The 26,258-nt window shown below is 36.2% G+C and overlaps 1 protein-coding gene across 4 annotated transcripts in view; it reads left to right on the plus strand.

Moving 5' to 3' along the window:
- The window catches only part of HOOK3 (hook microtubule tethering protein 3), a 126,266-nt gene that overhangs the window by 19,382 nt on the left and 80,626 nt on the right, over positions 1-26,258 (plus strand). For all 4 annotated transcript variants that reach the window (XM_004382093.3, XM_023736661.1, XM_023736659.1 and 1 more), the window contains 4 exons: positions 7,461-7,533; positions 10,802-10,852; positions 15,509-15,641; positions 21,492-21,559. In XM_004382093.3, the coding sequence (XP_004382150.1) occupies positions 7,461-7,533; positions 10,802-10,852; positions 15,509-15,641; positions 21,492-21,559 (325 nt within the window). The remainder of the gene's footprint in view (positions 1-7,460; positions 7,534-10,801; positions 10,853-15,508; positions 15,642-21,491; positions 21,560-26,258) is intronic.

Genomic DNA, 26,258 nt, shown 5'->3' on the forward strand with positions numbered 1-26,258 from the left:
ACATATTGTTTTGTGACATTGGTTGCCAACCCCACGACATGTCAGCATTCTCCCCTTCTCGACCTTGGGTTCCCTGTTGCCAGCTTTCCTGTCCCCTCCTGCTTTCTCGTCCTTGCCCTGGGCTGGTGTGCCCATTTAGTCTCATTTTGTTTTATGGGCCTGTCTAACCTTTGGCTGAAGGGTGAACCTCAGAAGTGACGTCTGTACTGAGTTAAAAGCATGTCCGGGGGCAGTACTCTTGGGGCTTCTCTAATCTTTGTCAGACCAGTAAGTCTGGTCTTTTTTTGTAAGTTAGAATTTTGTTCTACATTTGACTCCAGCTCTGTCCGGGATCCTCTGTTGTGGTCCCTGTCAGAGCAGTCAGTGGGGGTAGCCGAGCACCGTCTAGTTGTGCTGGACTCAGTCTGGTGGAGGCTGTGGTAGGTGTGGTCCATTAGTCCTTTGGACTAATCTTTCCCTTGTGTCTTTGGTTTTCTTCATTCTCCCTTGCTCCAGATGAGGTGGGACTAGTGAAGTATCTTAGATGGCTGCTCACAAGCTTTTAAGACCCCAGACACTACTCACCAAAGTAGGGTGTAGAACATTTTCTTTATAAACTATCTTATGCCAGTTGAGCTGGTCCCCAGGGTCCCCAGCCCTCAACCCAGTAATTTGGTCCCTCAGGGTATTCTACTTCTTAATGTTGGAGTACTTAAGGACTCAGGCCTCACTCCTCTTCTCTTTTGTGTTTGCATTCACTCCCTTGATTTCATCTAGTCTCATGGGTTTAATACCATCCATATTCTAGTAACTCTCGAATTTATTATCTCCACTATGAATCTTTCCTCTGACCTGCAGACTTGTCTGATTGTCTACTCAGCATCTCCAGTTTGGTCTAATAGACATCTCAAACTTACTATGTCTAAAACTAAACTCCCAGTCTTATGCCCCAAACCCATGCTATCAGAAGTCTTCTCATTTCAGTTGTTGGCATTTCTAGTCTTCCAGTTGTTCAGACCAAAAAACCTTAGAGTTATCCTTGGCTTCCAACTTTTACTCTCATCCCACATCCAATCTGTCAAGAAATCCTGATGGCTTACTTTCAAGACATATCTAAATCAAGCCTTTAGATCTAGTGTCCAGTTTACAGAAGCTAGAGGAATAAGTTAAACTAAGTCGTGAGGAAACAATCAGACAAATTCAGAAATTGAGATGTTTTACAGGACAATTGGCCTCATCTCAACATGTCGGTGTCATGAGAAAAAAAGAAATAGTGGACTATTCTAGCTAGAGCAAACCAACAAACCAACTGTAAAAGACATTTTGGGGATAATGGAGGAAAATTTGAATATGGACTGAGTTTGAGATGGTATTTGTGGGTATTAGATATAATAACAGAATTATGGTTATATAGGAAAATGTCCTTATGCATAGCAAAGTTTTAGAGAGAAATGTCAGATTCTGTAATTTTTTAAAATTTAAAAAGATGTGAAAATTGTTGAAATGGCATATGTTTTGTCACCTATAGATTTACTACAGTAAATAATGAGTGAATGATGGAGTGTGTTACTCATCTAGTGCTGCTATAACAGAAATACTACAAGTGGATGGCTTTAACAAAGAGAAATTTATTCTCTCATAGTCTGGTAGGCTAGAAGTCCAAATTCAGGGCATCAGCTCCAGGGGAGGTCTTTCTCTGTCTGTCAGATCTGGAGGAAGCTCCTTGTCATCAGTCTTCCTCAGGTCAAGGAGCTTCTCAGCACAGGAACATCGGGTCCGAAGGAAGCATTCTGCTCCTAGCGTTGCTTTCTTGGTGGTATCAGGTTCCCCCGTCTCTCTACTCGCTTCTCTCTTTTATGTTTCAAAAGAGTTTGGCCTAAGACACAGTCTAATCTTGTAGATCTCATCAACATAACTGCCGCTAATCCATCTCTTTAACATCATAGTGATAAGATTTACAACACATAGGAAAATCATATCAGATGACAAAATAGTGAACAGTCATACAATACTGGGAATCATGACTTAGCCAAGGTGACAGATATTTTTGGGGAACACAGTTCAATCCGTGACATGGAGCAAATATGGAGGAACGTTAAACATCTGTGATTGGCATATGGTTGTTCACCATATTATCCTACTTTACTGTATTTTGAAAAAAGTTTTATGATAAAAATTATTACCTTCTATCCTGTTGGTCTGCCCACTGTCATCTGTTGCCTGGATTGTGTTAATAATCTCTTGACTAGTATATCTACCCTTGTCTGCCTACAGTCTACTGTGAACCCAGCAGCCAGAGTGACCCTTTAGTAAGTCGTATTTGCTAGTCATTATCCTGCAGTGGTATGCCATTTCACTCAGGGTAAAAGCTGAAGTCCTTACTATCATATGTAAGACCCTAAGTGATCTGAACCACTTATCACCACTCTGACCTCATTTACTAGGGTTCTTTCCTGCACTAGCTTTCTTGTTCATCCTTGAACATGTCAGGTACTTCCTGCCTTAGGACTTTTGCATGGTCTTTCCCTTGCCTGGGATGCTCTTCAATCAGACATCCACATGAACAATCTTACTCACCACCTTCCAGCCTTCACTGATGTTAGTCAGTTTCTCAGTGAAGCGTACTGTGACCATCGTATTTAATATTGCCACCACCCTTACACTCCATATCCCCTTGTCTTGCTCTTCAGTAGATTTTTCAGGAAATATTTGATGAATGAATGAATACATATGGAATTAGAACATTTGACTTTGAAATTAGAAGAAAGCAACTTTGTTTTCTTTCATCCTTTGTCTTCAGGAAGAGTTCTCCACATACTGATTGAAAGAGCAAGATTGGACGTGGCAAGTTGTGCCTCTAAGTGCCATTCATTTTTGTTTTCAGAGTGCGAGAAAAAGGGGAGAATAGGAAACAGACAAGGCCAAAAGAAGAGAAAATGAAGGTCCAACCATGGGCAGTGGTGGAGTGCCTCTTAAAAGGATTCCTTTATTTTTATGGTACCTACATTGGCTGTCCTTCGTTTAGAGCCATCCCTTTTGAGGCAGCTTATTATGACTCAGTAGGTAGGGGCTGAGCATAATTTACTGTATTTTTGTTGTCATTATGGATATGAAATTTAATTATTACAGGCAACTCTGCAAAACAGATTTAATGTCAGAGTACCAGGAAGATTATTTTAGGTAATTAAAAGGTTATTACAAAATAGAAGTCTACCTAAGAATCAACATATCTAAAAATGCTGAAGTTTGCTAATAAAAATGCTGTATTAATTAATGGAATAAAAATAACAATGCTTGTACTAGATGCTGTCTTAATTTTGGGGAGTTCATTAAAAACATGATAGTAGTACCTAATTCTAGCAGTAGAAATATTTTTGTTTTTCCTATGAAGGGAATTAACTGCAAGCAGACAATATATTTCTGGAATTATATTAAGAACTAAAATTTATGAATTTTTCCTTTAATTTAAGCTATAACTTGTACATAAGTTACAGACAGGTAAACGTGTATTGCTGGCAGAATTTAGGGAAATGCTTATGTATATTTTGTGTTTCTTTTTTTTTCCTTAGGAGTCAGGACATATTAAGAAGCTAAAAATAGCTTCTTACTCAGGAGGAATGCCCCAGTGAGATTACCAGTTGTTATTTACTTATCTGTGCAGACCCATAACCTATTAAGATTTTTAAGAAGAGTAATGGTATGTTGTTTGATCCTAGCCTGAGAGCGTTAATTAAGGGGCACTTAGAAAACATTGCTGGAAATGTAAACTACAGAAGACATGGCCAGATGCCTATATATTGAGTCAAAGTTTATTACTAGGAATAGTCTGATTGAATTTAAGAAGGCTGTAGACTGCTATTCCTGGTATGTCCTGCCTAAGTAGTAGATTGGAAGTTTATTAAATAAAAATGCTATCACTTTCCAAACGTCATAGTTTAGTCTGCAAATATTTATAGAGAACTTGCTATGTGCCAAGTATGAGACACTGGGCAGTACCCTAGTGAATGAGAACAAGTGCCTCCCCTTAAGGATCGTAGAGTGCCGTGAGCAGTTCTGACCTAGTTTACTGACTGAAAGAGATAGATAATCATCCACAGGACTTTACTGTTGTTTTACGGTAACCATTTATGTGTTAAACCCTACAGTCTGCTTTAACAAAAACGTACCGTTAACTCCGCCACTTACTATCTGAATGAACTTGGGAAAATTACTTAATTTCTGAGTCTGATGTTTCTTAACTATAACAAAAGGATAATAATACCTTCCCCGCGATATTGTTGTGAATTTAAAGTGCCTGATTCAGTGCCTGGCATGTTACTGGTACTTCATACTTAGTACACTAGTCTGTCAGTTTGTCATGCTGAGGTGGCTTGTATGTTACTATGATGCTGGAAGCTATGCCACTGGTATTTCAAATACCAGCAGGGTCACCCATGGTGGACAGGTTTCAGCCAAGCTTCCAGACTAAGACAGACTAGGAGGAAAGGCCTGTTGGTCTACTTCTGAAAATTAGCCAGTGAAAATTTATAAATCACAACAGAACATTGTCTGACTTGCTTGCTTTGGAACGTCACAAGGAGGGATCACTTAGTGGAAGGGGGGCATCATGTTTGGTGAAGTAGAGGGCCAGCAAGGGCAAGGGAGACCGTTGGTGAGATGGATTGGCACAGTGGCTGCAATGATGGATTCAGACATGCCAGCAATTGTGAGGATGATAGAGGACCAGGCAGCATTTTGTTCTGTTGTAAATGGGGACGCCGTGAGTCTGAGTTGACTGGAGGACAGCTACTATAACAGTACATGATAATAGAGACTGTTTTTCTTGTCTTCCCTCCCCACCTCAAACATGATTCTGAGATTTTGATTTGGTAATCTTGTAGGGAATACACAGACTGTATCGTGATGCTTGATTTCAAACATTTTATTAAGAGTTTTCTGTGTTCATAAAGTGTATTACTCTAAATTGCAAGTAAAGTCTCTCATAACCTTGGAGTTCTTGGAGTATAAAATTTCTTAGACATTTCAAAGCATTTATATATATATATGTGCATATATATATATATATATATATATATATATATATATAAGTTAAGGGCTTTCTGCTAAAATGAAAGTATCTTTATGAACTGCTGCTAGTTATTAAGTTCAGGAGGGAGTTCCTGGGTAGTGTAAACAGTTAAATGCTCGGCTACTAACCAAAGATTTGTGGTTCAAATCCACCAAGAGGCACCTCAGAAGAAAGGCCTGGCAACCTACTCCTGAGCGATCATAGCCATTGAGCTGATGTGGAGCACAGTTCTACTGTGAAATACATGGAATCGCCATGAGTCGGAATCAACTCGATGACACCCGGTTTAGTTTGGTTTTTAGAAAGTTCAGTGCCTTTGGTAACTATCAGCCACATAGCACCAAACTCACAGACTGTCCTCCAGTTTTTTATGAGTCTTCTTCAGTTGAGAAGATTCATACTTGATTGTCAATGATTGTTTTTTTTAGATTGTTTAAATATCAAAAATACATTGACTCTTTCTAACGTCTGAATTGGGTTTTACAATTCTTTAATGTTTTAGTAGAATTCGCTGCTAGATTGTTGTTTCACTTTCCATTACACATTTTTTACAGGAGGTTGTAGGCAAATAGAGTACTTTTGGAGGTGTCTGCCCAGTTTACAACAGGCTCGTTTCTCTGAGATCTCACCCTTCCCCTGACAGGTGTGGTCCTTCTTCCCTCAAAAGTTGTGCATGTCCTACTTGCAGCCCCCCATCCTTTTGGCTACATGTAATTAGACAAAGGATGAAAAACAGACTCTAGCTGGATCATTTGGGTTATCCTGGGGATTTAGAATTGGGACCGAGAAATAGCTGGTCTTTAAACTGTTTGCTTGAACTGATGCAGTGAAAACTTGGAACATGTGCGCAACCATCTTCAGCATTGTTCATGGAGAAACAAAAAGGTTGGTCTAAAGGGAAGAAATGGCATTGATGGACAAAAAGAAACAAAGGTGAAAGTCAGAAAGAGAGTACTGTGGATTCTTGACAGCTTTCTGGTTTCTTACTCCTATACTTTGTGAGGCCCAGGTATTTTTCTGTACCTTAAAATACGTTAGTGATCCTCTAGTAATTTTCCCTTTTTTGCACATTCTTGCTCAGATGGGGTTGTCTTACTTAATAGCAAGAGAACCTTGACTGAGACATTAGATTAAGTTTAAAACAGAAGTACGTAGATGAGTATGACTATCCATATGCAAAAGAATGAAGATGGACCCCTTCCTTACACCATACATAAATGGACCAAAGACCAAAGTGTTAAGAGCTAAAGCTATAAAACTCTTAAAAGAAACCATAGGGGTAAATCTTCATGACCTTGGCTAAGCAAAGGCTTCTTAGATACACCAAAAGCACAAGCAACAAAATTAAAGAAAATAGATAAATTGGACTTCATCAAGGTTAAACACCTTTGTGCTATAAAATATGCCATGAAAAAAATGAAGACAGCTGATACAATGGGAGCAAATATTTGCGCACCATAATGTCTGAAAAGGGGCTTGTATCCTGGAAAAAAAAAATATATATATATATATGTATATATATTTATGTATACTTTTTTTTCTTATTGCCATTCTGTTTTTTGGGCAAGTAGAGACAGTTGTAGTGTTATGGAAAAATCTTTGGACTTAGCAATTGCTAGAGGAGGATGAACATAGGTGTTCTGTCTGTGATCTTAGAAAAATAATTTAAGTTCTTAGAACCTTAGTTTCAAAATCTTTAAAATGAGGGTAATGCTGGGCTTAAAAACTTTTTTTTCCTTTATAGTTTATAGACGAATGGAAGGTTTTCCTAAGAAAAATAAGTGTATTTAGGTTGTATCCTTGTTATCCTTGTTTCAGTATGTTTGTCTACACCGGTATTATCTCAGATGTTAATAAGCCTTTTGCAAACAGAAATGGTATCCAGCTTTGTCTAGTGCCTAGTACTACATCTGAGAAAATAGGTTTTCAGTTTACATTATTTGAAGAAGTTGAAATATTGATGACATCATTGGTGATCTTTGAAATATTAGGTGGTAGAGGTCATTGAAATATTAACTAAAAAGCTTATTTTAACTTCTCAGTATATTTCTTTTGCTTCTTTAAAATCATGTCATTTGATGTTTGAACATTTTTAGATATTAGGGTGGTATCTACAATATGTTAATCCTAGGTTTGGGTACTGATTTATGTTTTTAAAATTTTTAATTGTATGTTACTATTTTTCACCTTTTTGTTTTTTGATAAAATATCTTTTTTTAATGCGCTGATAAGTTTATTTTAGAGATATCTGTTGTAGTTGCATCTGGTTGCATGTATTGTTTAGTGGCTGATACGTGGCAAATACATTTTTATATTTCCATTTAGTGATGATGTGGGATGGGTTTCAATTTTCCTTGTTTTTTTAGTTTTATAGCCACATGTTCCTAATATACTAGCTTTTCCTTATTTGCAGAGATCCTGTATATTTTGATGAAAATTGGCTAAACAGAATCAAAACCGAAGTAGGAGATAATTGGAGACTAAAGGTATTCTCATCTGTTAATTAATCCTTAAACATTTGTATGTGTATAATATTTGTTGATTTTTGGTCTGCTGTGTCCAGTGAGCTTCAGAAACTCAGGCAGCCTATAGTGAAATAATCTAGGATTGAAAATTAAGGTTAACCTGAAGTTGCTCACCAATAAACAATGTAAATCAGTAAAGCATAGTGGCCAAGTGCCTGGACTCTGGAACCAGAATGCCTGTGTCCGTATCGCAGCCCTGCCATTTACTATCCTGGGAAAGTTGTTTAACCTTTCTGTGCCTCAGTTTCCCCATTTGTATAATTAAGGTTATAATAGGATCTACCGCACAGAAGTAAATGAGTTAATATATGTAAAGTGCATACAAAAGCGTTCAGCACATATATGTGTGTGTTGCTAGTGTTGTTATTGTTGTTAGGTGCCATCGAGTCGGTTCCGACTCATGGCGACCCTATAGGACAGAATGGAACTGCCCCATAGGGTTTCCAAGGAGCCACTGATGGATTTGAACGGCCAACCTTTAGGTTAGCAGCTGAGCTCTTAACCACTACGCCATCAGGGCGCCCGTTGTTATTAATTCTGAAAAAAGTTGGTCATTATCAACTGTGTCCAGAACGCTCATAGAATGAAACATTTTCATTTCCTTCCTAGTACATTAAGTTCCCATATTTCTCAAGCTTCTTTGACCAAAACCCACCTTTCAATCTTGTACGTGTATGTGCTTATTTAGCTGAAATAAGTTTTTACCCTTACTTTATACAGTGATGTTTTTATTTTATTTTGAAAAATATTAGTTGAAACCCTCTAAAGTGATTTTTTAACTTTATATTTTGAAATAATTATAGATCCACAGGGAATCACAAAAAGAAAAACAATGTACAGAAAGATTTCATGTACCTGTCACTCAGTTTCTCCAATGGTAACATCTTGCATAACTATAGTACAATATCAAAACTAGGGAACTGAAAATCCACGGAGTTCACTCAGATTTCACTAGTGTTACATGCACTCACTTGTGTGTGTGTGCGCATGTGTGTGCGTGTGTGTAGAGTTCTATGTAGTTATCACATGTAGAGTTGTTCACCACCACAGTGAAGATAAAGAACTGTTCCTGCACCACAGGGCTCTGGTGCTGCCTTTATAGTCACATCCATACCACTCCCCATCCATAATCCTTGGCAACCACTGATTTGTCCTCTGTCTCTATAATTTTGTTGCATTTAATTGATTTTTATGAGCCAATAATGGTCACAACCAATAGTTCAGAAAACCCCGGAACCATTTCTTTTTTATGTAGACTGATATATACCCAGAAATGCAAATGAGTAGGTGTGTGAAGCCTGTGGATTTATGATATGCTAAGCTTGGTCTGTCCTTACGTTTCCCCACAAAACATGTCTTTGATGAAAAGTGTATAATGACTGCTTAGATATTGGATCTGCCAAAATGTAATTCCTTCTTTTTACTAATGTAGAGTGAATGGGAACTGTCTGATGGCACTATTTTAATATCTACACAATCTTTCAAGACTAGGCAGTTAAAATAATTACTTTTTAATGTTATAGCATATGTTTAAAACAGTTTGCTACTAATCATTTGTGTTTGCTTGGTGGCTGACCAAAGAGTGAGTTGCATTCCCCTCTAAACAGACACACACAAATACACACACACACACAAATACACACACACAGTCTTCATTGTTATGAGTATGGCAATGTTAGCAATATGAAGAAGAGAAAAATGTTTATCATAGTGTTAATGTCAGTAACTACTGTTTTCAGTTCTGATTTTACATTCCTGTTCCTCAGTAGTTCACCCTGTTATATTTTCTTCAATCTTAAGATGCCATTAATTGATGATAAGATATATAACTTTTTGTTAGAGAGGGGGAAGAAAAACCTACCATTTTGAATGCACACACATTGATTTTTAAGACATTTTAATTTCAAATGTTAAAATATGAACAAAAGAACATCCTAGAATAAAGGACATAAGTTATGTATTTCCCATGTCTTCAAATATTTTCAAAAGTATAGGCATGTTATGTTAACTTTATTTGTGGAAAGTTTTTTTTAAATATAAATAAGCTAGTTTCAGGTTATTTTCTCCCTTAAAAATAATCACGTCTTTGATTAACCACTGGAGTACACTGCTGTCATCCAACCTCTTTTATTTGATAGCCACAAATAAAGCTACTGTCTTCTGTCCCAGGACATCTTCAGCTTACTAACAGTAGCCAGAGAAGGCTAGCTGATGATCAACAGAATCTTATTATATACCCGTGTACCTTAACACAAATTCAACAGCATGAGTTGTGTCCAAAAAAAAAAAACAAAAAGAGGAAAACTGTTAACAATTTACAGCACATAGTGCAGGTGATTCTGCCCGTCGTTTCCCCCAAATAGCATATGGCCAGTCAATTTATGCTCTCGAGTGAGTGTGTTGGGAGACGTCGGTGTATGCGTCCCTCATCCTGTCTTGTCAGTAGGGTGCTTTTTATAGCACACATATCTTGTTATTGAAGTATTTTAAGATATAACAATATTTTTTTTTAACCTAATGGCTGCTAAATATGTAGTTTGTTTGGTGTTCAACTAACGAAATAGCCTTTTCTGGCAGTGGAGGAATTTGGAGATATTATAATTTGTGGGTTATTTTCAGAGATTTCCAAGAGTAATTTTAACTATAATTTTTGTTTAATGCTCTGATTTTAGAGTTTAACCTCAATGTAAAATACAACTCCACTTTCCTAGGGACAGCAGCACTGAACTGAGGTCTTCATCAAGGATGGCATGTTTTTTTTTCCTTTACATGCAGAAAATCTGAATGATTTAACTTTACTGTTAAGTCTCATTCAAATATCCTCCAATTTTTGTCAGTGTGATCATAATGTTGAAAATTTTACATAATTGGAAACTTAATTTGTTTTATAAATCTTATATCAAATAATTTAAGCCATTACTGTATTTTATGCAAATAACACGTGCATTATATGTCTTTTACCAACCACGCAACCCCCTCCCCCGCTATTTTCATAAGTGCACATGGCACACATTGTATGTGTGGCGTATTATTTATGTAGGCACATTATTTGCAAAAAATGCAGTAGTCGTGTTTTGATGATGGTAATTCAAATATCCTATTAAATTTTATTTTTTAATTTACGTTATGATTAACTTGAATGATTGGTTGATTCAGAAAATTTTTATGTTAAAATATGTTTTGATCTGTGCTTGCCTTTTATTCAGTTGTTTTCTCTCTCTTTAAATAGATAAGCAACTTAAAGAAAATTTTAAAAGGAATCCTGGATTACAATCATGAGGTAATGGCTTTTTGGTCATTGTGTATCAAAATATTAGGATAGTTTAATTTTACAGTAGTTTTAAGTTAAGAAAAAATTGCCTTCACAATTAATAATCAGTTTGTCTACTATATATTTTCTAGAATGTTGGCTCAACGCACCGTTTACTTGGCAGTATGTAGTTTGTGGATGATTATTAATTTATGTTAAATTTTACAATGCTTGCTGCCATCTATTAACTCTCTTATCTTCCCTTACCTCTGAAGGTAATTGAGTCCATGCTTCATCATTATAATCAGCTCCTTTGCCTGCCTCCATTTTATTCCTTGGCAAAATTCCAACCCTGAATGAACTCAACTTATCCTGAGTGCATCAGTAGAGTCAGACATTGCTAGGGGAAAAAAAAAAAAAAGCGGTGGAACTAACTAGTTTAACTTTAAATTTCATGATTACAGTGGACACAACTACTACCTGGAAACCTACATTATTTCCCTAACATGGCCTTTCCCAGACTCTCTAAAAATACTACCTCATACATTCTCTCTCTTTAAACCTTCTTATCGCTCATCATCCCAGAGACCTTATAAGTGGTCAGACAGGAACTCTTATCAGATGTTTTCCCCGTTCATCTTACTTCTGTTCCTCAAATGTGCCAAGCCCTTTTCTTCCTTGGAGACTTTACACTTACTGCGTGGACCGTTCTTCCCTCATCTCTTGTCATTGCTAGCTCATGCTTATCCTTCAGATCCTGGCTTACTGTTACCTCCTCAGAGAGCTTTCCCTTAGCACTTGCTGACTCCAGTTGAGCACATTCATCTCCCACCCCCGTTATTGAGTCACATCACCCGGCTCATTCCCTTTAATCCTTGCCATATCAGCAGTGTTCTTATTTGTTGGTTTATTACATTCCTAGAGCCATGAGATGAGCTTGGGCCGGATCTGTTGTAGTTATTGGTACCTCCCAGCCCCCAGCACAGTGCAGTCATACAGTAGGCACTTTGTAATTTCAAATCATGTTAGATAAAGACAGTGAAATCTGTGAGAGCCAGAACTTGACAGACTGCCTTGTTTTCTGGGTCTCGCAGGTTTTCCGCCTTTGACAGGGTGCAGCCTTACCACTCTTCTGTCGCTCTCCTTAGTGGAAAACATTTGAGTTTTCCTTCTCTGATAGGTTTCTGCCTTACCAAGGTTCTGGCTTTCACAGGTTTTACTATATAATTTTGAAGGAAAACCCTTTCAAATAAATATTTCATTTCCAAGAATATATGATATTTAAAATATATAAATATGCTCATACAGTTAGTATTAGACATCTTGAAGACTGTAATGAACAAAAAGAATGTGATTTTTTTTTGGCTAGAATTAAAAAAATAATGCAGGTGATTATGCCTGTCATTTTACTTCCTAAAATGTTATTTCCTAAGTGTGCTAAGGAACAATATTTGGTAGATCTTTTGGGCTTAGAAGAAGTGATTATCCTTATTCTAAGCATCATGCTCATATTGTAAAGGATAAACGGCCCTTTCAGTAATATGGTAACTTTCAGTAAAGTATTACAATAAAAAAAGAAATAGAAAATGTATGGCAGTGAAGATGATGATATCTCAGGAACTTATACTGAGTGTTGACATGAGCCAGTATTGTGCTTAGTGCTACCCTCTAACCAGTTGAAATAAGCGCTGTTATCCCCGTCTTACAGATGAAAAACCGAGGCACAGATAGTCTACCCACATATACTTCTTTCTTCCCCCTCTTATTATTTTTCTTCTTTCTCCTCGCCTCCCCCACCTTCCCACCCCTGAAATATTCCTTGGCAATGCGTTGGGTTTGGTTCTATCAGTGTTACCCTGTGGCCCCAATTAGAGTTACTTAGCCCCGCTGATAGTGCCCACTGAGGAGGGAATCCAGTTGCTGAGGATAGTTCAGTGTCTTCAAAAATTTCCTTATGATCTTTTTAGAAACCTAATTTATACTCATTGCTATATGATTATAGGGAAGAGTTGGAGAGTCAGTAAGACTAAAATCAGTGTGTGTGGTTGGTGCTTGCTCAGTTTGAGCATACGCAACCGTTTAGTGAGCCCGTACCGTGTGATTTGTTACCAGTCTCCCATTTATTCTCTCTCATGGCTCAATGTTCGTTTCCTTCTTACTACCTACTGCAGTTTGTAATATATTTCTCTGTGCATTTCCTCACTCATTTTATGTTTTCCACCCTGGTCTATAAACTACATGAAGATAGAGTTCTTGCTAAAATAAACTCATGTTCTGACATTACCTTTTTCCCTTATTCTGGCAATTCCTTTGTCTTTCTCCTATTTGGTATTCCATTTACTGAATCCTATGTATTTCTCTTTCCGGGTTTATTTCTGTATCTTGGTGAAGCACATTTTCCAGTGACATCTTGAGAAAAGGTACATGATAGGTGAATTGTTTTAGCTTTTACGTATCTGAAAATATTTTAATTGTCCCCTCACGCTTGATGATTGAGTTGGATATGGAATTCTAGGTTGGAAAAAACCTCTCAGTATTTTGAAAATATTACTTCATTATCCTCTAGTTTCCGATGCTGCTATTGAAAATCTGTCATTTGAATTCCCAGTCTCTTGTTGGTAACTTGCTCATTTTCTGGAAGCTCTTAGGTAGGATCTTTTTATCTCCAATGGCCACGGTGGTGTGCTTTGGTGGGAGGTGTTCTGGTTTGCTGTATTTTTGTTTCTTTATTGTACTTGGCACTTAGCAAGCTCTTAAAATCTGAATACCCAGGAATTTTAGTTTAGGGAAATTTCCTTATTTTTTACTCATTTTTTCCTTATTTTCTCTGTTCTCTTTTTAGAGCTCATATCCAGCTATTGAACCTCCAAGACTGATCTTTTAATTATCTAACCTTTTCTCTTCTTTTTTCTGTCTTGTGTTTTTACTTTACTTTCTGAGATAATTACATACCTTTCTTCCAGCTTGCCTATTGAGATTTTCATTTCTGCCATCATATTTTTTATTTTCAGGAGCACTGCTTTGTTTTCTGAATGTAACTTTTATATACTGTCCTAGCTTTATGGATGTCATATTTTCTCTTATCTCTGAGACTATTAATTATAGAAGTTTTTAGTTTCATATTTAATTTAGTTTATTCATTTCATGAGTTGGTAATTCTAAAAAGCAACAAATGGGTAAACAGGGTAAAGCAATTCATCCTCCCACCCCAGCTTCCCAGATGCTTCCCAGGAGGCATCACTGTTACCAGTTTCTCGTATATCCTTCTAGCAATTGTTTTTCCTGTAGAAGGGGGAAGATTCAGTTTAATCTGGGTTGGGGGTGTATTTCTCTTTGTTTGATTCAATTTATTTTCCATATTATTCAGAATAAAATCCACATCCTTAATGTGACTCACAAGGACCTAGATGACCTGCCCCCGAACCCTAGCTCTTACCTCATCTCATCTGTTACCTCTCCTTTACCCCAGCCACACTGACCTTCTTGCTGTTCTTGGAATTCACCAGGTGTACTTTTACCTTAAGACTTTGCCCTGCCGTAACCTCTGCCTGGTGTACCACCACCACCCCCACCACGCCACCCCCCAACACCCGCCCCGTATAACTGTATGGTTTACATCCTCATTTCAGGTCTCTGCCTTAACATAGAGGCCTTCCTTAACTACCTTAAAAAAAAACAGCCCTCTCTCTTCTAGAACCTTCATCATTTTCTCATAGTAAAATAAGCATGCATTCATAAAAGTACATAAAATGTATATGTACAGTCTAACAGTTAGTTGTAACAGAAAACAGTCATGTCATCCAGGTGAAGAAATAGAAAGTTGCCACCACCCTCATATGGCCCGTGTTTACCTTCCTGATCACAGCCCCTTTCCTCACCTACTAGAGAAAACTACTGTCCTGTTCTTTTAAATGATCATTTCCTTACTTTTTTCTTGATAGTTTTACCACCTGTGTATATATCCAGTTATAGGATTTAAATTTTTTTTTCTTCCACTTCCTGTGTGGTTTGCTTTCCTCTGACTTTCTTTGTTTCAGTGTTTGTCTCTGATTGTCATGTTGGAGATTTTACGTAAATGGCTTGATGATCCTTGGTTGTTTGCTGATGTTAACAAATAAAGCACTGTAAAAAGCTGATCAGAATCAGAGTGGGGGTGCTTTTTAACTAATAAATTCCACCGTGAGTGTATCAAGCATAGCTTTGTCTATAGTAAGTCATCTAATTTGGGGCCAGTCAATTTCCTTCCCTGTAAAGGAATCCTCCAGTCTTCTTCCTGATATAGGTGTCTCGCTGCCAGCATTTTGGGAGTCAAATGAAGTGATGGTTGTTAGAAGAAATCTTACTGTTGGGGGTGAACTTGTATTTATTCTTAGTGTGTCTGGTGCCCCCCGCCCCCTTCACTCCCCCACCCCCATCCTGGTTCAGCACCTCTCTGGTTCTAATTCTCCAGAGAGTACACAGTCTTCTCTTGGGTGGAGGAGGGGTTGATAGTACTCAGTAAGTTGCTGTGATTCAAGGTTGTAATAATTTAGATATAAGAGGTAAACACAGAAACTGAGAGTAAGATTGGCACAACATCTCTGTCTTTGGCAGTGAGTTTCTGGTGCTGACAAACTAATCTCTATCAAATATTTTATCTGGTCATGTAAATGTAAATGCAATTTTAATCTTTTTATCTCCATTCAGATTTTAGGACAGCAAATTAATGACTTTACCCTTCCTGATGTGAACCTTATTGGGGAGCATTCTGATGCTGCAGAACTTGGAAGGATGCTTCAACTCATTTTAGGCTGTGCTGTGAACTGTGAACAGAAGCAAGGTAATTTCTTTGAAGTTAGTGTATGCATTTAAAATAAATAAAAATATTATATATTTTATATATAAATTACGAGTACAGACAATAACACCTTTTTAAGGCTACCCTCAAAGAATGCTGTCTTCTACAATTTTGCTAGTAATTTATTTTCAAGCTGAAGTTTTGAAAGCCAGAATAAATTTGATTGTGATGATGTGCTTCCCCTTTCTACAAGACCACATAATTCTTTGAGTAGATTATTTTTAGTGCATTTTAGCTCTACCGAATGTAATGAAATCCACTGTTAATTGGACTAAGGTCCACCTTTTAGTTTGGGAAAAATGAACAGACATGCACAGAAGTTGAGTAGGTATTCCCAGCATACGTATGTAATAGACAATAGACAGATGTCTTAGAGTTTTTTTTTTAAGACATACTGCATATGAAAACATTTACAAGTTAGTATTTACTGTAGGGAAAGAGGAAGGGAAGGAAGAGTATCATTATATCTAGTCTCTAAAACAATAAAAATGGTTTTGGAATTGAGTCCCCCTAAATCTGGTAGATATTCTTTCTCGGGAAATTACTTCTTTAACAATTAAATTTTAGATGCCATGGCTGTGTTTTAAAGGAAAGAATAATACATATATCAAAGTTGTTTCATTTCACTTTCTTATAAATAATTATACATTTTTTTAGAAATACCACAGGGATTTTGTATTACCATACTCTGAAAAGAAAACCTTGAAATAAAGGGAGTTTGGGGATTAATCATCACAAAGAATAACAAAGAAGGAAAGACACATTTAAAATAAATTAATGATTTGCCGGTGTATATGTCAGTATTCGAAAAATTTTTTGCTAATCATGTAAATGTGAAGTATTTTACTTTTCCTTGTGTCCTTGGTACTTGCAGTCTAAAATATCCAATTCTAAGTTCCCAGAGCTGAATTGATCCAATGAAGCATCTCATTATCATTATTACTAAACTGTTGGCTCACCTGTTAATTAATTCAGCAAATAAAATGTCAGTTTAGGAAATATTTCTAAGATTAAGAGCGTGGACTTCAGTGTCCAGCCAACCTGTGTTCAAATCCTATTCCACTTCTTATAAACTGTGGGATATTGGGTAAGTAACTTAATCTCTGCGTTTTGGTTTCTTAGTAAAATGGAAATGTTGGTACTGACTTCATAAGGTTATTGTGAGGACTGAATGAGGTAATGTATGTCAAACATCTGGTACAGTGTCTGGTACATAATAATGTTAAAGAAATGTTAGTTATTACTAGCAAACATGACACATTTTATTATAATTTTTTTATATATGGTATTTTAATTTTAGTTCAACTTTCTAATGTGTGTTTTCATGAGCTTTTTTTTAATGTCTGTTATCATACGGTGGTGTTTATCTAATGATTGATATTTATTCCACGAACATATGCCATGTAAGTTAGTAAAACCATTAATTTAGACTGAGGGAAGGCTAGTCTCAGTAAGTTAAAATTTAAGTTATAGGATTTAAAAAGTAAGTGTAGTACTTTTATGTGTACAAGTCCAATTCAACAAATTTTGACTTTGTTGAGGTGTCTTGAAGACCAGCTTTAATATATAGATAATAACGTAATTCACATGTTGTGTTTTAGTTTTTCCAAAGTGGTTTTCTTCTTAAAAAGCTTTTCTATTTCCTCGACTGACACTGCTGGATTTGCATAGAAATCACCTATTTCTTATAAAAATACTGTTTAAACTCCTCATACACAAAGTAGATATTTTTAGCTTAGTTACTAAATTTATTTTTCCCTCTTCTCTAGTTAATTTATCTCACAAATATTTATTGAACTCGTACATTGTGTCAGGGGTTAGGAACGCAGTGTTAGACAAACCAGATACAGTATCTGCTGCCTTCAGTGAACTTGCAGTTGAATGGAAGGGAAGGACATTAAATAACGCCACAGATAACTGTGTAATCATAACATTGGTGAGTGTTCATAAGGTAAAGAGAAATGGGAGACAGTCTACACTTGGTGTCAGGGAAGGTGTTTAAGCAGAGACATGGAAGATGATGGGTAAATCATCTGGCCAGTGGAAACTGAATGTAAGAAAGACCCTTGAGGGATTTTAAAAAACACAGCACTATAACTGGAGTGTCGTGAGGGAGGGGTGGAAGGAGATGAAGCAGGAAAATTAGTAGATAGGGGCTGTGCTAAATGATGACTACACATTGTTTGACTATTACTAAAGAAGATTTTTTTTTTTTTAAAAGCCCAAAGGCTTTTTCTCGTTCCCCTACTCCGCCCCTGGTAATGCAAAACAGATCTTCATTCATTTTTCATCTGCCCTGTTTGATGTTCTAGTGTTGAGTTTAAGAACAGTCAGCATTGTTTTCTTGAAGCCAAGAAGCTAAGACTGCTATTATTGGTCTCTGACCTAGGATTCTTTTTTTTTTTTTTCCTCTCTCTCTCTCTCTAGTCCTATTCCTTTTAGATTTTAGTATGCCATGTCTTAAAGTCAAATTTTAGTTTGCTTATGCAGTGTGGACTTAAAAATACAGAATTTTCTATTTCTAAGAAAGGGATAAAAATGATGAGTTCCTGTGCCCATGTCCACAAATTTAACCAAAAAGAACACATTCTATTCTGAAAGGCTGTAACATGAATAAGAAAGGTGTAGACACCTTGATCTTTAGACTAGAACCAGATGACTGATGCATTGTTTGCTCAAAATCGTGAAGAGCTGATAACAGCAACTCGCAGTGTCCCGTAGGTTAGTGAGTCCTTTTACAGAGTGGATTCTTACTTAAGTGCTAACGGGTTATTTTCTTTTACTGTTGTTATTGTACTGTTATTCAGAATGCAAGTTGCACAGGGAAATGAATCATTAAAGCATGTGTAAACATTGTTATATGTCTTTCCTCCTAAACTGAGAATTTCGAATAAAATGTCTTTGAAATTTTAAAAAATACGGTTTTCAGCATTTATGGTATTTGTATGCTACTGAAATATCCAACTAGTTTTCTCTCAAAGGTTAGAAAATTAGCATAGATGAAGATTTAAGAGACATTAAGTCTCTGAGAAGATGCTTTGATTTTAAGGTGAATGAGAAATTATTTAGCATAGTTCACTGGTATCAGATAATGACTTCTTAGGTATTTATTCTGTTAGGATATGATCACTTCCTGGGATTCTTTGTAATACATGAAAGTTCTTGGAAGTGTATAGCTATTAAGAGTTGGCTAGCTATCTTTATTATGGGATAGGACTAGGAAAAGACAAGGATGTTACCTATGCCCATTTTTCTATGGAAAAAAGTTATATTTACATATTCAGCTTCTCACATAGGGCCAAAGATTCATATACCACCTAGATTCAATTTTTTCCCTAAAATTGTACAAATGATGTGAACTTACTGAATAGAATATTAACATCCCACTTACCAGATTTAGAGCATTCTCCACTCTCAGAACACGTTGAGAACTAAGAAAAAAAGAGTTTGCGAATTGTTAAACGTTAGCTGTCACTGCCATTTACTACCTGATTGTCTCGAGACAAGATATTCAGCTGTTTCTTCTACAAAATGAGATACAAAACCTGGAAGTTATGAGTAAATGAAATTGTCTGTGTGTGTTTGCTTTATAATCCATAAAGCTCTATACAAATAAAAAGGGTTTTGTGTTTATAGATTTTTTTTTTAATCAAAAGAAGTGAGGGACAGTTACCCAGAACATACTGACTCAGAATACATTTATCTTGGCTATCTGACTTCTCAAAGTGGGGCAAATAAAATGGTAGTCATTAGGAAAAACAAAGATTAGTAGTAGAAGGCACACTAATAATAATATTTCCTGACTGTCTGCCTTCCGCCTGGTACTCTACTAGGCATTAACAAAACAAAAGCTACTTTTTACAAGTTAGGAAACTTGGACTTGTAAGTATTACATGACTTGCTCAAGATTTCTTGCTCGTGAGAGGCTAGACAAGGACAAAAATCCATGTCTCCTCTACATTTAAACTTAACGCTTTTTGTACTAAACTGAGCGGTAATTTTTGGTCCCAAAAGCTGCATTTTCAGGATAAAGTCCCTTACATAGCACACCTCATTCTCCAGCATTGCCTCATAGACGCGCACCCAGTAATCATACGTACTTGTATTTTACATTTAAAAAATTTGTAAATTTTTAAAAATTGTACATTAATGTAGTTTCTCATCATCATTTTATCATTTAGCATTTTACGGTGTTCGCGGGGAAGGGCCTTGACGTGGCAACACCGCTTCTTAACTAACGCTTCCCCTCTCACACCTTACTAACTTCCTAACCTCCCTATTCCTACTGTTCTTTTCTTCACTTCCAGTAAGCTATCATCAAGTTTTCCTTCCCCATTATCAGTGCCATTGCTGCTTCTCTTCCATATTCACAGTCTTTTCTTTTGAGGGCTGTTTATTCATTCTAGCTATGCTAGTTTCTCCATAGCCTTCGAATTCTGTGTTTAATACCTTTGAACAGAATGTCTAAAAGCATTCCCTTCCTATATTCTAACACTCATAGAGTGTTCTTTATTAACAAAACCAAACCAAACAAACAACATTGAGCTCAGACTAAAGGAATTATTTTTTACCAAATAGTGATTTCTGATGAAATGTAATATATTTCTAATGTTGGCCTAAGAACAATGCCTGTAGTTTAGATGTGTTGTGTATATGTGCATGTATGGGTATAAGTATGCTTAGGACAATACTTCCTTAAAAAATGTGTTTTCAATACACTGAAGGCTTTGGCATTAAGAGCCAGAATGTCATAATCTCATAATTTAATAATATTGTAATACTTTTTTTTTTTTTTGTACAATTCATCTGTTGGGCAGTAGATTACAGTTTTGCATTCCAAATACATGAGGCACTTGCCAAAAGATCCCCTGACAATTTTACAGTAAGACTCCTTCATAGAATACTTGGAGGGGTGAAAAGATTTTTTGGATAATTTGATTATGATGATATAGTTTATTCGTGATTTGATTTTTGGATGATTTGGATTTGGGGGCCAGGTTGAGGCTAAAATTTCCTAATTAGTACCCTTTTAAATGTTTTTTAAAATGTATTTTCTAAGTTTGTTGGAATCCAGCTGATTTTTTTTTAAGCTTAATGCCACTTTCGTCATCTGTTGTTGGATTTGCAAATGCTGAAAACTGTGCCCAGGGCTTTTTTTAGAAGGCAAGAAATCATATTTTCGACTTTGTCACCTCTAACAGCTAAGAGTTTCTTCTCTTTTTTTGGCAGTGATGAGGCTGAGATGGAGTTGTTGCTTTAGCTTGTTAAAGATGTGGGTCATTATTGTAAAGCCCAGGATTATACAATATTCATTTGACATGGTAGCAACTGCTATCTTAAATTTATCTTAATTCTTTATCCTAAACAGCTATCAGATTCATTAAGTTTTTTCTTTTGTATAGTAAGAAATATTACAGTAGGAATTTCACACAATTCAAAGCTTTAATTTCACATAAGAAGAAAGCACAGATTTCAGACGTTTTCATATACAGCAAAGAATAACGTGAAAGACATCTTTTAGTTTTTCTTTTTTCTTTTTCCCTTTCTTTTTACATTGACACACATGCTGATATTGTGTTCCCATGACTTTTAACTGTAGCCTCCACTTAATTGATAAGGAATAATGAGGGGGAAATTCTCGTAAGGAAAGATAAACAATGTCATTTTTCAGCCTGTACTACATTACCTGTGGTACATAGATTTAAGCATATATGAAGGATTCCTAGGAGAATCAAAACACAAGAAATTATAAGAATTTGTGCAGTATTAGCCTTTACTCCCTTGACTATCTTTAACTTGAACAGTGACATTCCAGATTGTTCTTGTTTTCAGAGTACATCCAAGCCATTATGGTGATGGAGGAATCTGTTCAGCATGTTGTCATGACAGCCATTCAAGAGGTAAGTTAGAACTTTTTGTGCTTATAGTTTGTGAAAAATTAAAGGAGCAAACATGAGTTTAAGTAATAGTCAAGTAGAAATTTTAAAAAGATTCTGCTACTCATTTTTACAGAATTTTTTTCTTTAACTTATATAGGTTTTTATTATTATTTAAAAATCATACTCATTTAACTTTCTCATTTTTATTTAAATCTTAAACATTTATCTTGTCATATAGATGTTCAATAACTATTCCTAATTTTAAAAATGGTCTTAGTGAGCTAGGAATAGTAGACTAATGCTTAAAGCCATTATAAATAATACCTATCTTAAACCAACAGTCTACGTTATACTTAATTATTGGTTTCCTGTCTGGCAGAAAATGGGTCTTCAGCTCCTCTGTACCTAAAGCAATATGTAGATGCATTATTATATTAAATGTAAAGCATAAAGCTATAAAAGTAAAAATAAAAATTGATTAATAGCTGGTTAATCTCAGGATAGGGGAGTGTTTTTAATCATAAAAGCAACAGAAGAAGCCCTTAAGGAAAACAGAAAATTGCATATAGGATGTGAATCCACAGCTAACAGAAAGAAACACAAAAGACAAACTTAAAAAATGGTAAATGCGAATTAATATAATGATTTTTTTTTTTAATTCTTTCAAAAAAGCAAAGCTTTTTCAAAGATGAGTTTGTCAGTCCACACTGATAGTAGGCATATAAATTGATGCATTTTTTGAAAACATAGATCCTTTTATATCATATAAGATTAGGTTTGTCTTTGATTGTTAAAATATCAAAATGACATTCATCTAAGCAAGATAGAAGTTTCATTTCTTGTTAAGTGGATCTGGCCTGGTATGGAGGCTCTGTAGTCAACAGGGACCTAGCTTTCTTCTGTCTGTTGCACATTCTTAGTATGTGATTCCCACCTAGGTTCATCTGTGGCTACTCAAGCCCCAGTTATCACGTTAACATTTCTAACCAACAGCGAGGATTGAAGAAGGGTTATCTACTTTCTCTGAGGAAACTTCCAGTAATTCCCGCTTGCGTTAGCCAGAATTTACTCACACAGCCCCACAGGGAGACTGGGAAATGTGGTCTTTATTCCAGGTGGTCACAGACCCAGCCAAAATTTGTGGATTCTAAGCAAAAACAAGAAAATGAGTAAGGGGGCCACTAAACATTCCACCTCACTGTAATTTATTCTTTAATTTCACTTCTAGGAATTTATCCCAAGGAAACCTGAAATATGAAGATATGTAATTATAGTACTACCAGACATTTATATAATACCTACAATGTGCTGGATAGTGCTAGTGCTTACTAAGCACATTACATCTGTTAAATCATTTAAAATTCATTACAATCCTGTGAGCTATGTACTGTTATTGTCCCCATTTTATGAAAGAGGAAATTGAGTCATAGAGAGTTAGAGTAACTTGCTCAAGGTCGCCACTGGTAAGTGGCAGAGCTAGGATTCAGATCTAAGCAGTCTGAGTCTAGAGTCCATGCTCTTAACCATTGGGCAATACTGCCTCAAGACTGTTTATTTAAGTGTTATTTTTTAGTACTGAAACATTAGAAACACTCTAAATGCCCAATAAGAGAATGGATAAATTATGTTAGAGTAATATATTAGAATATTATGTAGATGTTAAAAGCATATTCTTGAAAAATATTTAGTGATATATGGAAAAGCTTACAATATATTAGGTAAAAAAAAAAAAAAGGTGGGATACAAAGCACTTGAACAGTATAATCCCATTTTTGTTTAAAAAAATAAAATTAACCTGACTGTAGACAAGTAAGAAAATTTGCCAAAACATAATCTTCAGATGGTTGGATTTTCTTTACTCTTCTATATTTGCTAATTTTTCTGTAATAACAGGTATTATATCTATAATTAGGAAAATATTTTAAAATTAATATTCTGTAACCAAGTGATTTTCATTCTATGACTCGATCCTTAGGAATTATTTAGAAATTCAGGCAAAGGCTGGGCAACAATATTTATCAATATTTATCAGACTGTTTTATATTAACAGAAATGTGGCAAGAAGTAAACATCCATCAGTAAGCAAGTGTTTAAATTATGGTGCCTCCATACAGTGGAATGCTATATACAAAAAAAAAAAAAAAAAAAACAGCCAAAAAACAAACCCGTTGCCATGGAGTTGATTCCAGCTCACAGCGATGCTGCAGGACAGAGTAGAACTGCCGCATAGGGCTTCAAGGTGTAATCTTTAACGAAGCGGACTGCCACATCTTTCTCCCGAGGAGTGGCTGGTGGGTTCAAACTGCCAACCTTTTGGTTGGCAGTCGAGTGCTTTAACCACTGTGCCACCAATGCTCTTGGAATGCTAGATAGCCAATAAAAATTTGTTTTAAAAAAGGTTATCTTACAACAGAGAAAAAACATTTAAAATGCAGAGTGAACAAAGTAAGATATAAAATAGAATCCTAATTAAGTTTAAAAACAGATAATAATGTCTATTATGTGCTTATACATTTTATTCACTTAGCAACTACTTATTGAGCACCTAATATACACCAGGCTCTGTAGTAGGCATAAGGATACAACTATGAAAAAGATAGACATGGTCTCTTGCCTCACAAAGTATGTCTCATGGGGAAATAGCTAAACAAGCAATTCAAATACAAGATGAAAAGTGCCATGATAGGGAAAATATAATAACACCTGAAGGGAGTATCTAACTCAGATTGGGGACATTAGGGAAGGCTTCTCAGAGGAAGTGGAATTTAGGCTGAGCACTAAAGGATGAGATGGCGTAAGGGAGAGGCAAAAATTGTTCTGAAGACCAGGGGGCAAGAGAAAAGCAAGACCTGCATGGCATGTTGGAGGTATTGAAAGAAGAATGCCTGTAGCAAACGCTGTGAGGTAGAAAGTGCTTAGAGATGAAACGAGATATAAGATCATTAAGACATTGTGCAGTTTTGTTAAAAAGATTGGAATTTTGGAAATCAGTTATGATTTTAAGAAGAAGATACATTGAGGTTTTTATTTGAGAAAATCCCTGCAATGGGAAGAATGGATCCAAGGAAAATAAGGCTAGAGAAAAGGAGACCAGTTAAGAGACCCTAGTAATTACCCGGTGAAGAATGATGGAAGCCTGAATTAGCTTATGACAGTCAGGTTGGAGAGAAATGGACAGATTTGAAAGTTACCAGAGCTTGAATCAATAGGCTTGGTGATTGATTGGACCTGGGAGATCAAGGGGGTTGTTGTTGTTGTGTGCCATCGAGTCAATTCTGACTCATAGTGACACTATAGGACAGAGTAGGACTGCCGCATAGGGTTTCCAAACTGGATTCGAACTGCTGGCCTTTTGGTTAGCAGCTGAGCTCTTAACCACTTCGCCACCGGGGCTCTAATCAAGGGAGTAGCTGGATGAATTTATGGAATTGAAGAAGGGTTTTTGTAAGATGATAGTGTTTTTTAATTTTTAGTTTAAGGAATAATCTATAGGTGTTTATTTAGGTGCTAGCTACTTTGAGTTTATGTGTTTGGGGGCGTGTAAAATACATATATATTGAATTTACAATTAGTGACATTTAGTACATTCACAATGTTGTACAACCATCACCATTATTTATTTCCAGAACTTTTTCATCATCCCAAAAAGCATACCCCATACCCCTTAAGCAGTTACTCCTCATTCCCCATCCTCCCAGCACCTGGCAACCACTAATCTGCTTTCAGTCTCTATGGATTTGCCTGTTCTGGATATTTCATATAAACAGAATTATACAGTATATGACCTTTTTTGTCCGGCTTCTTTCACTCAGCATAATGTTTTCAAGGTTTATCCAGGTTGTAGCATGTGCCAGTACTTCATTCCTTTTTATGGCTGAATAGTATTCTATTCTATGGATATATCCATTCATCAGTTGATGGACATTTGGGTTGTTTCCACCTTTTAGCTATTGTGAAGAGTGCTCCCATGAACATTTGTGTACAAGTTTTTTGTTTGAACACCTCTTTCAGTTCTTTTGAGTATATACGCAGGGGTGGAATTTCTGCATCATATGTTAACTCTAGGTTTAACTTACTGAGGAACTGCCAACCTATTTGCCACAGCAGCTGTACCATTTTACATCTCACTGGCAAAGTACAAGCTTTCTAATCTCTCCATGTCCTCACAAGTTTATATTTTCCTTTAAAAAAAATCACTATCATTATTATTATAGCTAGTCTAGTAGCTGTGAAGTAGTATCTCATTGTGGTTTTCATTCACATTTACATTTCTCTAACGACTAATGCCAACACCCATCTGTCAGTTTGTTGTCCTGTGTGTTGGCTTGTGTGTTGCTGTAATGCTGGAAGCTGTGCCAGTAGGTTAATCCATAGTAGACAGGTGAAGCTTCCAGACTAAGACAGACTAGGAAGAAGGACCTGGCAATCTACTTCTTAAAAAATTAGCCGGTGAAAACCTTATGAATAGCAGCAGAACATTGTCTGAAATAGTGCTGGCAGATGAGCCCCTCAGGTTGGAAGGCACTCAGAATATAACTGGGGAAGAGCTGCCTCCTCAAAGTAGAGTCGACCTTAATGACGTGGATGGAGTCAAGCTTTCAGGACCTTCATTTGCTGATGTGGCACGTCTCAAAATGAGAAGAAACAGCTGAAAACATCCATTAATAATGGGAACATGGAATGTACGAAGTATAAATCTAGGAAAATTGGAAGTCGTCAA

Source organism: Trichechus manatus, unplaced genomic scaffold (genome assembly GCF_000243295.1).
Source record: "Trichechus manatus latirostris isolate Lorelei unplaced genomic scaffold, TriManLat1.0 scaffold00090, whole genome shotgun sequence".
NCBI classification, from domain to species: Eukaryota; Metazoa; Chordata; class Mammalia; order Sirenia; family Trichechidae; genus Trichechus; species Trichechus manatus.